General features: G+C 49.3%; 1 protein-coding gene across 1 annotated transcript in view; it reads right to left on the bottom strand.

Annotated features, from left to right (window-relative positions):
• ADGRD2 (adhesion G protein-coupled receptor D2) overlaps positions 1-17094 on the bottom strand; it is a gene marked incomplete at both ends in the record, with an annotated part of 58749 nt that overhangs the window by 11868 nt on the left and 29787 nt on the right. Inside the window, 10 exons of the mRNA XM_081339478.1 lie at positions 5046-5166; positions 6875-6990; positions 8816-8949; positions 10024-10177; positions 10329-10431; positions 10791-10894; positions 11183-11309; positions 11901-11956; positions 14045-14150; positions 16610-16724. Coding sequence (XP_081195604.1) covers positions 5046-5166; positions 6875-6990; positions 8816-8949; positions 10024-10177; positions 10329-10431; positions 10791-10894; positions 11183-11309; positions 11901-11956; positions 14045-14150; positions 16610-16724 — 1136 coding nt within the window. The remainder of the gene's footprint in view (positions 1-5045; positions 5167-6874; positions 6991-8815; positions 8950-10023; positions 10178-10328; positions 10432-10790; positions 10895-11182; positions 11310-11900; positions 11957-14044; positions 14151-16609; positions 16725-17094) is intronic.

The raw sequence follows: 17094 nt of genomic DNA, 5'->3' as shown, positions 1-17094 counted from the left end.
GTCGATCAGAAGGTCAGCCGTTTGGCGGGTCGAATCCCGAGTGCCGCGTAGCAGAGTGAGCGCCTGTTACTCGTCCCAGCTTCTGCCAACCTAGCAGTTCGAAAGCACGTAAAAAGGCAAGTAGAAAAATAGGGACCACTCCGGTGGGAAGGTAACAGCGCTCCGTGCGCCTTTGGCATCTAGTCGTGCCGGCCACATGACCACGGAGACGTCCTCGGACAAGCGCTGGCTCTTCGGCTATGAAACGGAGATGAGCACCGGCCCCTAGAGTCGGAAACGACTAGCACGCATGTGCGGGGGAACCTTTACATTTTTATCTATCTGTCTATCTATCATCTACCTACCTACCTACCTGTCTACCATCCATCCATCTATCCATGCGTCTGTCTATCTGTCTGTCTGTCTATCTATCTATCTATCTATCTATCTATCTATCTATCTATCTATCTATCTATCTATCTATCTATCATCTATCTATCTATCTATCTATCATCTACCTACCTACCTGTCTACCATCCATCCATCTATCCATGCGTCTGTCTATCTGTCTGTCTGTCTATCTATCTATCTATCTATCTATCTATCTATCTATCTATCCATCCATCCATCCATCCATCCATCCATCCATCCATCCATCCATATCTATCTATCTATCTATCTATCTATCTATCTATCTATCTATCTATCTATCTATCTAGGGGACGCGGTGGCTCAGTGGGTTAGGACGCTGAGCTTGTCGATCAGATGGTCGGCAGTTTGGCGGGTCGAATCCCGAGTGCCGCGTAACAGAGCGAGCGCCTGTTACTCGTCCCAGCTTCTGCCAACCTAGCAGTTCGAAAGCACGTAAAAATGCAAGTAGAAAAATAGGGACCACTCCGGTGGGAAGGGAACAGCGTTCCGTGCGCCTTTGGCGTCCAGTCATGCCGGCCACATGACCACGGAGACGTCCTCGGACAAGCGCTGGCTCTTCGGCTTTGAAACGGAGATGAGCACCGGCCCCTAGAGTCGGAAACGACTAGCACGCATGTGCGGGGGAACCTTTAGCTTTACTTTAACTGAAACCGGATGCCGTATTCCAGGTGGGGGCCTTACTAAGGCTTTATAAAGCGATACTAATACCTCACGTGATTTTGATTCTGTGTCTCTCTTTATACAACCAAGGATCGCGTTAGCTTTTTTTTTTTTTGGCAGCTGCCCCACACGGCCGTCTCGTCTTTAAGGGATCGTCCACTAGGATTCCAAGGTCCCTCTCGCTTGGAAAGTGAATTGTTTTGGGGTTCTGTTTTGCAAACAGAGAAAACGCTAATATTCAGCTCTGCGGCAGGTTCTCCCCCTACCCCACAAAAAAATCTGCTTTTCAGCTGGATCCAGATAGAGGGTAGCAATGTTTTGTTATTACAGTAATAACTGTTGAGGACTTATTTCTAAGCGGTTCCATGCATCCTCTATCTTATTTTTTTTTAAAAAGTTTCCTTTAGATTTTATTTATTTTCCTGGTACTTCCTAGCTAAAATGTACAGCTCAACCTCAGATACAGAAGTAAAACACACACACACACACACACACACACACACAGACTTTTGCAAAAATGCAAAGCCCGAATCTTGATTTTTCTCAGCTCCTGGCAATTTTCAGAGACTACAAACATCTCCATCTAGAGGCTAAAAGCTGCCCGAAGTTTATAGGCCAAGGATAAAATAGATGAGAGAGTGTTATTGTGCAATCGTTCCTGGAATTTTATAAGGGGTCCAAATAACTGGTAACTTTCTTGCACTTTCTCCGCACTTTCTCTTCTGTTCTTCTTTTTTTTTTTAGAAAAAAGCATTATTTCCAGCCAAAAATGCGTTGAAAAGGAAAGAGGACAACACTACAACATTTTTGAATGCCATAAAGAAATTTCCTGAAGACCAATGTTATCCTCCCCTCCAAAAAAAAAAAAAGTTTTATACAATTTAGAAAACTTTTCCTTTTGTTCTCAGGAGATAAGTATTTTACAAGTAATTGGCCCAGGTATTTTGCCTGACAGACTTCTGGGGTGGGGGAGATGGTACATTTTGCTGGTTTCTATTTGGTCTTGAAATGCACCTTAGAGTTAAGACTGCTGATTAATTTCCTGATGTTTCATTATTCATAACTGTCGAGGACTTATTTCTACATCCTTTATTATAAAACCACAATCTTTTGCTTCGGAAAAGTCCTTTAGATGCATTTATTTTCCTGGGGTTATTTTGTGTGTTTGTTTTTTTTTGCTCTTGAATTTTCCCTCTAAAGCCAAATTATAAACACAATTTTTTTCCGCCCCCTGATGAAAACATGATCCTGGTGACTTAAAAGCACCCCAAATTTAGTGCTAGCTCGCTCCGGACTTAACAGAAATCCTGTCGTTTCAAATGGAGAGAAACGGTTGGGATAAATGGCCCATTTTCCAGAGAAGTAACGAAAACTCAGCCGGACCCACCAAAGTCACACAAGAACATTTCTTTTTGCAGAAATGCAGGACAATTGCAGAGGGGTTTTCTCGCCCTGGCAGTTGGCTTCCCCCCCTTTCTCCCACCCACCCCCCCCAGCGATAATTCTGTGCAATGTGCTATTTAGGCGATGAATTCTTCTTGGGGGGAGGGGGGAGAAAAAGAATCTGTGCCAGGAGAGTCTCTTCACAGCTTTGGCGACTTGTGAGTTTTGTTTTTCTGGAAGTAAAAGGGTCTCCCTTTGCAACTGACGACCGTCTGCAACCAGGCGCTCTCTGTGTGTCTGTTCACCCTCTGCCCTCCAGGTTTTGTCCTTGGCCCAGGGTGGGGCTTCAGCTGCCCCCCCCTTGGTTCAGAATTTTATTTCCTAGCTATAAATCAACCCAACTTTGCACTCCGAGCATTGGCTTTGCTGCTTTGCTCTCTCTCTCTCTCTCTCTCTCTCTCTCTCTCTCTCTCTCTCTCTCTCTCTCTCTGTCTCTCTTTTTTTTACATCTGATAGGGCTTCGCATTTCCCCCTCCTGTTCTCTCTCCTTTGGCTATCGCAAAACTTTGCCAGCTGACGCATTAATTGCAGCCCATATCTCTGCAAGCCGCAGGAACTCCCACACAGGTGGAAGGAGGAGCCCAGCGCCCCGTTTGCGCTCTTTGCAGATGGAAAGAAGCATCACGGGTGGGAAAACAGGGCACACACACACACACACACACACACACACACACACAAACAAACACAGAAATGCATGCACGCACGCACGCAGGCACTCACTCACACACATTTTCTATCTCTTTCTCTCCTGCCTCCGATTGGCTCAGGGTGTTTGCATCCACCTGGTTCTTAGACCGCTGAATTTTTTAAAGGGGAGAAAAGCTGAGATCCCAGGGCCCATAAATATTCGCCTGCCTTTTCCAGAGCATCCCCCTCCAAGCAATCTTCACCAGGGTTGAAAAGGAAGCACGCTCAATTGTTCCCGTGTTTGTGTCTGGTTCCTGGGTTGAGTTGTGCATTTTAGTTTGGGGATGGAAAGACAAGTTAGATGACTAGTTAGTCCTGGGGGCGCGGGGTGGGTGGGTGTGTGTGCAGGGAGATGAGGAAGGAAGGAAGTAAAGGCAGAAGAGAAGGAAGGAAGGGAGAAAAATAGGAGAGGTTGGGAAGGAAGGGAGGAAGGGAGGAAGGAAGGAAGGAGCAGGAGGGGGAGGAAAGGAAAGGAGAGAGAGAGAGAAGGAGGGAGGGAGGGGGAGAAAAAAGGGAGGGAGGGAGGATTGAGAGATAGGAAGGAGGGAGGGAGGATGGAAAAGGTGAGAGAGGAAGGAGAAGGAAAGAAAAGGGAGAGAGGAAAGGATGGAGGAGGGAAAGAGGAAGGAAGGAGGGAGGGAGGGAGGAGGGGGAGGGAGGGAGGGAAGGAAAGGAGAGAAAGAGGGAGGGAGGGTGGGAGGATTGAGAGATAGGAAGGAGGGAGGGAGGATGGAAAAGATGAAAGGAGAGAGGAAGGAGAAGAAGAGGAGAGGAAAGGATGGAGGAGGGAAAGAGGAAGGAAGGAGGGAGGGAGGGAGGAGGGGGAGGGAGGGAAGGAAAGGAGGGAGGGAGGGAGGATTGAGAGATAGGAAGGAGGGAGGGAGGATGGAAAAGATGAAAGGAGAGAGGAAGGAGAAGGAGAGGAGAGGAAAGGATGGAGGAGGAAAAGAGGAAGGAAGGAAGGAAGGAAGGAAGGAAGGAAGGAAGGAAGGAAGGAAGGAAGGAAGGAAGGAAGGAAGAAGGGGGAAAGGGATTAGGGTTTCCCAAGTGTAACCTTTAAGAATGTAATCTTGTTATTATTCCATTATATTAATTTTTTAAATATATTATGAAGTAGCGTGATACTTAATAAAGGAATTTGATCCTGAGAATTAGTCTTGGAGGAGGAGCGTGAGTAGATCAAAATGACGTTTGCTAATCTAGGCTTGGCTTGGACAAGACGTTGCACGGCGTAAACTAGGGTTGGCTGGGCTTGCGTCCTGCTGAGACCAAAGGCAACACGCTGCTTCGTGGCTTTGAGTGCGGGGCACAGGAAGAGCCAAGCTGGTCCCCTTTTTCCACCCACCCCTTTTAGCAAAAATGTCTGACGGGGGTTCACGCGAGCGTTCTTCGCTAACGCTCCTGAACCAGGGGACAATTCTTGACTATGCATGGTCCCCCGAGGAGCATCTAAGAAAACCACGGTGTAGAGGGTTTCCTTGGTAGAGGACAGGAAGGCCTGGAGGAACGTTGTCCATAGGGTCACGACTTCGCAGCTAACAACAACAGAGGGTTTCCTGCGTGAGCAGGGGGCTGGACTAGAAGACCTCCAAGGTCCCTTCCAGTTCTATTCTGATTGATTGGTTGATTGAAGGCTAATTGCCTATCAAAAGGTGCGTGCTTTGGGGCTCCCAATTCACAGCCGAGCTCAGTGAATGACCCTTTGGGGGTTCACGCCTCACCTGTGGCCCTTGGATGCAAACGTCCTGCCCCCTCGCAACTCCTGCTGGACCAGGAGACCTTGCCCGGGTCTACAGAACCTTCTGCAGATGTTTGGAGAGAAGTTCTGGTCCATCCGAACTCACCTGGAGGGAGTTTAGCATGATGAAGATGTAGGCCCAGGTGATGTTGAGGTGAACGAGGATGCCACATACCCAGGTCAGGCCCAGGACAGGAAGCAGCACCAAAATGGGCTTGGTGGTGGCCCTGGAAACGGAGCAGAACACAAAACGGTTGGGTCTCTTCCCAGCCAAAGCACCCAAACTGGGCCGCGCGAGAGCCAGGTTTATCTGGGGCCATTTCTCCATCCATCCTCCCTGTTGGGTGGAAAGAGGCTCCTTTGCTAATCTTCTGCTTTGGGGTTTTCTTATCTCCGAGCCTGAAATGACTCCCAAAGTCGTGCGACAGCGGAGATTCCACAACCACAAACGGACAAACAATCGGGGCTTCCCCCCTTTTCCAAATTACCTCCAAACAAACCAGACAAAACTTTCCGTCCTTTTTTGCTTCTTGTCAAGGCAGAAACACACACACACACACACACCCTTCACCACCACCACCATTTTAGGTAGCTGTGAAGCAGGGCCACCCACTTACGAATCTGGACCACCAAATTGTTTGTGGGCGACTTTCCACCCCCCCAATTATTATCCTTTCTTAATTGAAGCTTTTGCAAGTAGCCAACTAATGGGCTCCTGAGGAAATAGGTAAAGGTAAAGGTTCCCCCGCACGTGCGTGCTAGTCGTTTCCGACTCCAGGGGCCGGTGCTCATCTCCGTTTCAAAGCCGAAGAGCCAGCGCTTGTCCGAGGACGTCTCCGTGGTCATGTGGCCGGCATGACTAGACGCCAAAGGCGCACGGAACGCTGTTACCTTCCCACCGCAGTGGTCCCTATTTTTCTACTTGCATTTTTACGTGCTTTCGAACTGCTAGGTTGTGGAAATAAACAAGTCTAAAAAAAAATCTTTGATTTGCAGGCTGGTTCAATCGGGGACTCGCTCTCTCTTGTAAGTAAGTCATCCCACCCACCCCGGGGTGATGCCTCCAAGCCACCAACGGCAGAGATGTCATCTCGCCCTCCCGCCCCGGCCTCCACCTTCAGCACTGCAAACAGCCAGGAGGATATTTACACCACCAGAGGAACACTGTGTGTGTCTTGTGGCTGCCCACGGCGCCAGCTGAAAAACAACAAGAGATTTCCACCCATTGGCCTTATCGGAGAAAGCTCGGGGAGATGATGGGTTGACCCTGAGCGGGGCAGAGATGAGGGGAAGAGAGAGTGGGGTGCAGTGGCTCTAAGCATCAAGAGGTGGCTTGGAAGGAGCAGAGGCGAAAGGGGAAACCCGGATTGTCACTTTCCAAAGATGGAAAGATAAGATGCTGTGTCCCATCACTCCAGTTCCTAACCGGACTTCCGTTGTCCAGAAACATTGGGCAGACATTGTGACGCCGAGAAGCTAAAACGTGGTGGTGGGGAAGGTGACGGAAGGTTTTCTTTTGGTGGTGCTAGGTGTTGAATTATTGGCGGAAGCTAAGACGCCTTTTCACCACTGCCACTTTTACAGCAATCTGTCCTCTTCCTGAATCAGATCTGTGCGCCAACGTCAAGATGTTTTGACCCACTCATGCTATGTCTGGGCAAAAGTCACTGAAGGACGCCAACGTTTTGAACAGTTTTGGAGATGTGATCAAACCGTCCTCCGGCTTATCCACTGAATCAAAAATTGCCCAGTTCTAATTTTGTTGACTTTAAGGGGTGGGGGGGTGGGGGTAAGAATGTCTGTCTGTCCATCCATGCCAAAGGCCACGGAGCAGCAGAATCATATCAACATGATTTGGAGAGCTGACAAATGCCAGCCAGCTGTCTAGCTTTGCTCCCACGAGGAGGAGCCCGTGCACGCACGTGTCCGACTTACCAGATTTGAACCCCAATCTGCTTCTCCAGGCTGCTCTTGGGGGTCAGCATCCGTGACCGCCGCCGTGCGCTGGAGACCGTCACCATCACCACCCGGAACAGCACAAAGGTGTTCACCTAAAATGACAATAACGTCAATAAGACTTCCAAGGCTGTGAAATTTTCCTTCGGGACAACTGAGAATGGTCACCCAAAGGGAGGCTCTACATTTAGGCAAGAAAAACCAAATGCACAGGTGTAGTGTAGGCAGTACCTGGCTCAACAGTAGCAACTGTGAGAGGGATCTCGGAGTCCTAGTGGACGATCCCTTAAATAGGAGCCAGCCGTGTGCTGCAGCTGCCAAAAAAGCCAACACAGTGCTAGGCTGCCTTAACAGAGGGATGGAATCAAGATCACGTGAAGTGTTAATACCACTTTACAAGGTCTTGGTAAGGCCACACTTTTGGTGGCCATGATGTAAAAAAGATGTCGAGACTTTAGGGAGAGTACAGAGAAAAGCAACAAAGTTGATGGGGGGTGGTGGTGGTGGAGGTTGAAATATATAAAGAACGGTTGCTGGAATTGGATATGTCTAGTTTAATGAAGAGAAGGGCAAGAGGTGACATGACAGCAGTCTTCCAATATTTTGCTGCCACAAAGAAGAGAGGGCCAACTTATTCTCCAAAGTACTTGAAGGCTGGACAAGAAGCAACGGATGGAAACTAATGAAAGAGAGAAGCAACCTGGAACTAAGGAGGAATTTTCTGACAGTTGGGACAATTAATTAGTGGAACAACTTCGCCTTCAGAAGTTGTGGGTGCTCCAACATTGGAGGTACTGAAGAAGAGATTGGACAACCATTTGTCCCAGAATGGTGTAGGTTCTCCTGCTTGATGGGGGGTTGGTCTGGAAGACCTCCATAGTCCCTTCCAACTATGTTATTCTGTTATTTTGCTATCCTTCCTTCCTTCCTTCCTTCCTTCCTTCCTTCCTTCCTTCCTTCCTTCCTTCCTTCCTTCCTTCCTTCCTTCCTCCCTCCCTCCCTCCCTCCCTCCCTCCCTCCCTCCCTCATTACTGGAGATTTTGAAGAAGAAATTGGACAACCGTTTGTCTGAAATGGTATAGGCTTTCCACCTGAGCAGGGGGTTGGACTAGAAGACCTCCAAGGTCCCTTCCAGCCCTGTGATTTTATGATTTTGAGATAGATAAAATATATGATGGATGAATGGATGGATGGATGGATGGATGGAAGGAAGGAAAGAAGGAAGGAAGGAAGGAAGGAAGGAAGGAAGGAAGGAAGGAAGGAAGGAAGGAAGGAAGGAAGGAGCGTGTCTCCAGAAGTTGTGAGATAATTTTCAAGAAGATATTGGACAGTCCTTTGTCTGAAATGGTATACGGTCTCCTGCCTGAGCAGGGGGTTGTACTAGAAGATCTCCAAGGTCCCTACCAACTCTGATATTCTGTTATTTGTCTACAGAAATAGGCTTGAACCCGGCAGGCAGAGCCAGAAATGAAGTCTAATCTGAAGGTGTGAGGAACTTGCTCCTAAATAATGTACTGAACTGGCACACAACATCTATCTAAAGTCCTATTTAATTCAGCTCTTCCCTCAAAATTATGAGGGTGGTGGGGTGGGGAGTAGGAAGCATAACAGCGTCTCCGGCAGAGTTCAACCCCATTGATGCTAGATGGGACTGAGAAAAAAAATCTTTCTGGAAACCCCTCTAGATGTTGGAGAAACGTGAGGAGCTCAGGAGAGGCAACCTGCAATGGACGAGGGATGGAGGGGCGAGATGGTGAGGTTAATGACCTTGTTGAGGGAGATGAAAAACACAGGAACGTTGAAGCTGCAAGCAAAGGTCTTTGATGGTGGACATTAAAGGTCCCCGATTGCCGGGCCTTCAAAACTACAAGAGAGTGGATGAGGAAGGCCAGGAGATCAACCAAAGACGTTGGCCCTTACCGTTAGGACAAAGAGGACGGGTCCCACAAATGCCCAGATGACCTCTGTCTGCACATTCAGCCAACAGTGATTCTCCGCCACGTATTTGTTGAACGAAGTGGCCAAGGTGACACTCACAATCAGCACAGGAAGCCCTGGAAAGAAGGGAGAGATCAGCCAGTCAGCGTCTTCATCCCATCTCCCATGATCCACTTCACCATTGAGGAAGAACCACAGGTGACCTCTGCTTGAGCGTTTGATTGTCTCCAACCAGCACACCCTTTTTTTTCCTTCCTGGGCTATCCTATGAAGCTCCCTCAAGTTGTCTTCTCCGAGTTTCAAATCACACAGGTAGAGACGGTGGCTAGGTGGTTAAATTAATCTTGTTTCACTCACAATGTTGTGATGTATCTGCATGCCCTCTTCAACCATATACTCATAGCACAGGTTTCGTTTGCACAGTAGAGACGTCTACAACATTCTTGGCTTATTTGTGACCCCAAAAATGCTTTTTCAGGAGGCAACTGGACTTTCTTGTTTTTCTTTGAAGACCTTTCGCTTCTCATCCAAGAAGCTTCTTCAGCTCTGACTGGAGGGTGGGGAGTGGAAGGATTTATACTCCTTGCAGACCGCTGGTCGTTTGCCTTCTTTTAGAGGGTTGTTGAGGCCATTTGGAGGCCATTTATCTGTGACACATTAGGACACAGCTAAACTTCCAAGTGGCCTCAATGACTCTCCAAAAGAATTGCAAATGACCAGCTGTCTGCAAGGAGTATAAATCCTTCCATTCCCCCACCATCCAGTCAGAGCTGAAGAAGCTTCTTGGATGAGAATTGAAACATTTTCAGGGGAAAAACCAAGATAGTCCAGTTGCCTCCTGAAAAAGCATCTTTGGGACAACCAGGACCTGGAGGACTGAGAAGCTCCATAGATATTTGACTTATCTCTGGTTCTTTTCAGGGCAACCTAGCTACAGAGACATCCAATCACCGTGAGGAGTTGGCCATTTTCCATCCAATGGATTTGACTGCTCCTTCCCTCTTGGACATCAACTCCATTCTTTCCCATCGTGGTACAATGAGTGGGGAGAACATCCTAGGGCTCACAGTAGACCTCTGATCTACTCCAGCTTAGGTTTGAACGAGTTGGTTCACCTGTGTCAAAGGAAGAAGCAGTCTAGCCTGATCTTCCCATTGCCCCTTCCCCTTCTTGACCTCTGGGATACAGACCCCAACCGGTCACATAGTAGAAACGCATCCTCCGATCCTCGCTCATGTTGACGGCCACCACTTTGCTCCAGAGCAGAAGACCTTCCACCAACATCCAAGCGAAGGCCGCCATGAAGAAAAGGTGGAGAAAGGCGGTGACAGCAAAGCAAACGCCCTGGGGAGAGATGAGGAGTCCTGTGGTCAGATGTCTGGTGGAAGAAGGAGAGCATTTGGGGTTCTCTGGTTCTCTGTGGGCCCCATTCAGCTAGCGCAGGTAGGACACCTGCTCAGCGGTTCCCCTCCTGTTTCCCAGCTCTTCTCCTGACCTGGTTGATCTTGGCCAATTCACTGAACATGAGCAAGGCCTCTGCAGCAGCCAGGGCGAAGATCAGGTTTTTATGCACTGTGGTTCGCTCGCTTTTGGGGACCCTGTTGAAAGGAAGTTTGGGCACAAGCTCTACGAAGTATAATTCCACTAGTTTCTACTAAAGGCACTCAATGGACCCTTGAGAAGTTAGACCGGGGGGGGGGTAGGGGAGGGGATCTGCCAGTGTGTCTTCGAGATCCCTTCCCACTCTGAAGCTGGCTCCACGCAACTAGCCAAGGAGGAACCTCAGGGATGCATTCACATGACCCGTCAAGTCTTTTTGGGCTTCATCTTGGTTAGATGTTTTAGAAGGCTGTGTGAAGGGAGATCACTTGGCTGGTTGGTTTCAAGACGCCGTGGGGACCCCAGAATGGAGCTGATTTGATAAGCGCGTGTTCCATTTGTGTTATTTCAGACTCACCCAACGGCTAAGAAGAGCACAAAGGTGACTATCAAGGCACAGAAGGACACACCACAGCCAACAAAGGTCAGGGTCTTCAGCGTGGACTCCTCCTCTAAGCTCCTCTGTGTGAAACAGAGACAACACGACGAAGGTAAGGAAGGGGCGAGGTGGCCCCTGAGGGCCCAACTCAACAGCTTCCATGCAACGGGGCCAGTTCAGCTCTTGGGCAATCTGATCAAGGAAGGGAAGGGACGAAATGCAAGATGGGGATCTGAAAAAGGGAACGTGGACAATTTGGCGCAAGCTGAATGAAGGTCCACGTTCTGTGGCTTCTCCCCAGGGTTCCACCAAAGCCCCCCAAGAAATGTCTTCCTCCACAGGGAATGAAACCCTCCCAATCCGCTTCTAACCTGGACTTCATAGACCTGCAGGAGGACTGCAAAGTTGGTAGTGTGGTTGCAGGCACAGGTGGTTAGTTTCTCCTGGGAGGAAGAGACCAAGCAACCTCTGGTGGACCAGCCGCCAATACCTTCAAGACTGAAAAGCAGGAGAAAGTTCTGGGTCCAGAGCTTCAAGTTCTGGACACCCGATGCTCCCACCCCCAGGAAAAGCTCCCAAGGGAAGGAGCTGAGAGCTACTTCCAGAGATTTTGACTCAACTCTCATTCTCCTAAAAAAAACACCAAAATTACCTTCCCTGGTTCACCTACTTCAAACACAACCACAACCACTGGGTTCACCGACTGATAAGTGAAGTTGTGTGTGACGCACTTATAAGGCAGCGTGGTTAGCAAACCACGTTCAGAGATGGTTGGGTGGATTTTGTCAGTGGCTGTTGGGGTTGGTTCATATGTTGGGCGTACTCAAGAAGGTCTTCTACCTAAGGGTGAGTTTGCTCCCCAAGTGGTGGATGCAGAGAAGCTTTGAGTTCAGTCTGCTTTAAGAGGAAGGTTGGACCAGGGACCATCTGCCCATCTCTCCTCATTAGACAGCTGCAACCTTCAAGAGATGGTCCTACAGCCCTGCTGTGAAACCGGCAAGGATCCCACAAGGTCTACTCAATTTTACTGAATTCTTCCTTTCCTTGCCTTTCCCAACAATGCAACTGGGAGGCTTCTCTGAACCTTACCTTCTGCTGAAGTTCCAAAATGCACAAACTGGTTCCATAAGCTGGTCTGGTAAAGCCTACAGAGAAAGAAGTTCAGAAAGGAGATTAAAACGCCTCTCTGGGAAGGAAATATCGGAGACACGCCCCCTCCCCCCACCAAAAAAAATTGCTCGTTTCTGGACTTCATTGCAAGTTCTCTTCCAAGCCTTGGGTTCATCTTGATAAGTTGACCGGATGGGACCAGCAACAGATATCCCTAAATCTCCCTGTGTTATGTGGAGGAAAGGTCTAATTTATCAAGGCGCCCAGTCTCCTCTAACGACAAACTAAGACCCACTGCCTTCCTTTTTTTTTTTTTTGGAAGTTGGGGTGATCTGCAAAAGAGGACCTTTATGATTCTTTTTTTTTTAAAAAAAAAAGTAAGGCGCCTTGCCCTGGACGTGCTGATCTTCAAAAGCCCCAAGGAAAATTGGGTTTCAAGGACGGAAATGGTCTAACGTAGACCTCCGGTGAATGCGGCCACGCGAGTTGTGATGGGGGTCTCCCGATACTCCCATGTAACGCCTCTGCTCCGCGAGCTGCATTGGCTTCCAGTTGCCCTCCGGGTGAGATTCAAGGTGCTGGTGATGACCTATAGAGCCCTAAATGGCATGGGCCCGGATTATCTAAGGGAGCACCTGCTGCCAGCATCAACTTCCCATCGTCCTGTGCGCTCCCACAGGGAGGGCCTCCTCAGGGTGCCGCCGGTCAGGGAATGCCGGCGGGCGATCCCCAGGGGGAGGGCGTTCTCGGTGGGCGTGCCTGCCCTTTGGAATCAGCTGCCTGTGGAACTCCGGATGGCTCCCAACCTTCGCTCGTTTCGCTGGGACCTAAAAACTTGGCTATTCAAACTTGCCGGCCTGGACTGAGGGGTTTTGGGTTAAGGCAGGGGTCTTCAAACTTGGCCCTTTTATGACTTGTGGACTTCAACTCCCAGAATTCCTCAGCCAGGCATGCTGGCTGAGGAATTCTGGGAGTTGAAGTCCACAAGTCATAAAAGGGCCAAGTTTGAAGACCCCTAGGTTAAGGTCTTAATTTTTAATTATCTTGGGGCTATTTAATTTTAACCTGTATAGATTGTACTGTTTTAATTTGCCCTGTAAACCTCCCTGAGTCCCTCGTGAAAAGGGCGGTATATAAATCGGAATAAATCAATAAATCAATAAACCATTTTGATCCTGAGAAGAATGGTTGGGCAGCAAAAGGCGGGGAGAGGGGAACTGTCTTGAGTTTGGGGGGGAAAGTATGTGTGTGTGTGTGTGGAGGGGGAACAACGAAAGGGCTGAAAGGAGAGAGGGGATCTGCAGGAGGACATCTGCCCCAAAGAGCCTTGGTGGAGCAGTGGGCTAATGCCTCCTTAAGTAACACCAGCTGCCTGCAATTAGTGCAGGTTCGAGTCCCACCAGGCTCAAGGTTGACTCAGCCTTCCATCCTTTCGAGGTGGGTAAAATGAGGACCCAGATTGTTGGGGGCAATTAAGCTGACTTTGTAATAATGCCACTTGGGGTGTGTGTGAAAGCCCTAATAAAGCAGGCATATACATAGAATGAAGGCTATTGCTAAGCACATTGATTTGTGCTTCTTAGATTGTAAGCCGCCCTGAGTCTTCGGAGAAGGGCGGGATATAAATGGGATTAAGGTAAAGGTAAAGGTTCCCCCGCACATGCGTGCTAGTCGTTTCCAACTCTAGGGGCCGGTGCTCATCTCCGTTTCAAAGCCGAAGAGCCAGCGCTTGTCGGAGGACGTCTCCGTGGTCATGTGGCCGGCATGACTAGACGCCAAAGGTGCACGGAACGCTGTTACCTTCCCACCGTAGTGGTCCCTATTTTTCTACTTGCATTTTTACGTGCTTTCGAACTGCTAGGTTGGCAGAAGCTGGGACGAGTAACAGGCGCTCACTCTGTTGCGCGGCACTCGGGATTCGACCCGCCAAACTGCCGACCTTCTGATCGACTAGCTCAGCGTCCTAACCCACTGAGCCACCGAATTAATAAAACTGTTTCCCTCAAGGAAACACAGACCTTGATGGAAGAAAATGGTCCATCCTGAAGTCCTTTCAGGAACCCCTTCCCCATTCCTTTCTCCTGCCTTCCCCGTGTTCTTTCCTTTCTCTCCGTAACTCTCACCTGAATCCGATGCCGCAGACGGTACCGCACAGACGTGCTGATTTCCTCGTAGTTGCTGACCAAGCTGGAGGAGATAATGGAAGAGGCCACTCGTGTGCTCAGATGCCTAAGGAGGAAGAGGAGTAGCATGGCTGCATCAACAAGAGGGATAGAATCAAGATCAGGTGAAGCCTGAGTGTACTGCTTTATAAAGCCTCGGTAAGGCCACGCTTGGAATACGGCATCCAGTTGTGGTCACCACGATGTCAAAAAAGATGTCGAGACTCTAGAAAGAGGGCGGAGAAGAGCAACAAAGATGATCAGGGGGCTGGAGGCTAAAACATATAAGGAACGGCTGCTGGAATTGGGTATGTCCAGTTTAATGAAGAGAAGGACGAGGGGGGACAGGATAGCCGACTTCCAATATCTCAGGGGCTGCCCCAAAGAAGAGGGAGTCAAGCTATTCTCCAAAGCGCCCGAAGGCAGGACAAGAAGCAACGGATGGAAACTAACCAAGGAGAGAAGCAACCTAGAACTAAGGAGAAACTTCCTGACAGTTAGAACAATTAACCAGTGGAACAGCTTGCCTTCAGAGGTTGGGACTGCTCCAACATTGGAGGTTTTTAAGAAGCGACTGGACAACCACTTGTCTGAAATGGGATAGGGTTTCCTGCCTAAGCAGGAGGTTGGACTAGATGACCTCCAAGGTCCCTGCCGATGGCAGGCTGAGTGGCCTGGCCCAAGCCAGCCTCTGTGCCCCACAGCCAGAGGAATGGAGATCAGGAACATTCAGGAAAAATTGGAGAAGGGGACCCAACGTTTCTCACCCCGTCCCACCCCCGGGGTCACAACCAAGCTCCCCCGAAATCTGGAGGACCCCGTCACGTTTGTAGAGCAACTCTTAACCTTGTAAATCAAAGAAGGAATAACAGAGTAGAAAGGGACCTGGAAGGTCATCTAGTCTAGCCCCCTGCTCAAGCAGGAGACCCTACCAGACCATGCCAGACAAACGGCTGACCCATCTCTTCTTAAAAAAACTCCGGAGAGATGGGAGAAGCCCACCTCCCCTCTTGTTTTACGAGATGGCTGCTTAATTTCTCCCTGCTTACACTGCGGCGATCCTGGGACATTGTGGTCTATTGCTGGGGGTTTGTCTATTTTGCTAACAAGCATCGGTCTATTTTACATCTGTTTGCGGGTCGGGGAGATTGAAGTAAAAAGAGAGGGTCCTCAAGGGATCTTCCCATCCTTCCAATTTATCTACTTTTTTTTCTGGCCTATTTTAACTCCAAGGAGCTCCAATCAGAGACAATCCGAACGGATTTGAATCTGTTCCAATGGAACAGCTTCCCTTCCAGAAGTTGGAAGGAGCTTCATCACTGGAAGCTTTCAAGAACAGACTTGGACCGCCATCGGTCAGAAATGGTGTAGGGCCGGGGTAGGCAACCTCGGCTCTTTGACGACTCGTGGACTTCAACTCCCAGAATTCCTGAGTCAGCTGACTCAGGAATTCTGGGAGTTGAAGTCCACGAGTCGTCAAAGAGGCGAGGTTGCCTACCCCTGGTGTAGGGTCTCCTGCTTGAGCAGGGGGCTGGACTAGATGACCTCCAAGGTCCCTTTCCCGACTCTGCTATCTTTTTAAAGATGTCCTGGGTTCCGGGGGGGGGGGGGAAGGAAAAAATCCATTTGGGAAGCAAACTAAACGGATCCATCAGATCGGGGAGCTCCCACGGATGGAATCAGATCTTCCAACGGAAGGGGAATCATTCTGAAAAAACTTGTCCTCTCTCTCTCTCTTCCCCGCTCTCTTTTTTTTCCTCAGCAATTCCTTTTTTTTTTTTGAGGGGGGGGGGAGGAAACGGGGCGAGGGAGGAAAAAAAATGCAACAGCACCCTCTCGTGACAGCCTTGCAGATTCATCCCACAAGCAGGAAAGCGGCATGGAGTTGGGATGCCTTCCGCGCTGTGACTCTGACTGATGCTCTGATTGATGTTGAGACTTTGGGGGGAAAAATGGGCACAGAAGAGGAACTAAGACGATCCAAGGCCTGGAGACTAAAACATAGGAAGAACGGCTGCAGGATTTGGCCATGGCCCAAGTCTAGAGAAAAGAAGGATTGGGGGGGGGGAGGAAACAGGGAGGGACACGATAAGCAGTCTTCCAGTATTTGAGGGGCTGCTAAAAAGAGGAGGGGGGTGTGTGTGTCAAAGCTATTTTTCCAAAGCCACCTGAAGGCAAGACGAGAAACAACGGATGGAAATTAATCAAGGAGAGAAGCAACCTGGAATTAAGGAGAAATTTTCAGACAGGGGGAACAATGAACCAGTGGAACAGCCGGCCACCAGAATGCGGGGCTCTAATCGCTGGCGGTTTTTAAGAAAAGACTGTCTGAAATGGTCTATTATGGTCTCCTGCTTGAGCAAGCGGGCTGGACTAGAAGATCTCCGAGGCCCCTTCCAGCTCTATTCGGATGGCTTGATTGGAAAACTCCCAAACCGGATATTGTATCGATGCACATTTGTAAGGTAAGCGAAACAGGATTGTCTGAATGGAGTTATTCGGCTCCTTTCCAAACCAGGGACTCACCTCCGACCTCCGTCTGACACAGCGGCGTCTTGGAACACCGCGCTGCTGCTGGCGAGAAGGCGCTGGAGGGCCCCATAGCTGTACCAAGTATGGGTGAGGGTGATTTGACGCAGGCCTGGAGAAGGGTAGACAAGGGCATTAAGAGCTGGTGCTGCAGAAGCTCAAGGTGAGAAGATGGGTGGTCCAAGCAGGAGACAAATGAAGCCCACCTGGTCCTGTCCTTCTTGCCTCCCCTGTTAATTTTGAGGGTCCTTGGTGCTCTCTTGAGTTGGGTGGGTTTCTTGCTGAGGTTTCATGACCCAAACGAGGTAACATCATCATTGCTAGGAGGAACTGTATATAAATGCCTTTCTAGCGCTGATGAAGTAACCTAGTTGGGTCATGAAACGTCTGCCAGAAAACAACCCAGCTCAGAGAGCACCAAGGACCCCACAATCCTCCTCCTCTTCTCCACAAACCCCATCCCCTTCTAGCACTGATGAAGT

The sequence above is a fragment of the Vipera berus genome, assembly GCF_964194415.1.
Source record: "Vipera berus genome assembly, chromosome: 15".
In the NCBI taxonomy this organism is placed as follows: Eukaryota; Metazoa; Chordata; class Lepidosauria; order Squamata; family Viperidae; genus Vipera; species Vipera berus.
This window is presented reverse-complemented; position numbering and strand designations above follow the sequence as displayed.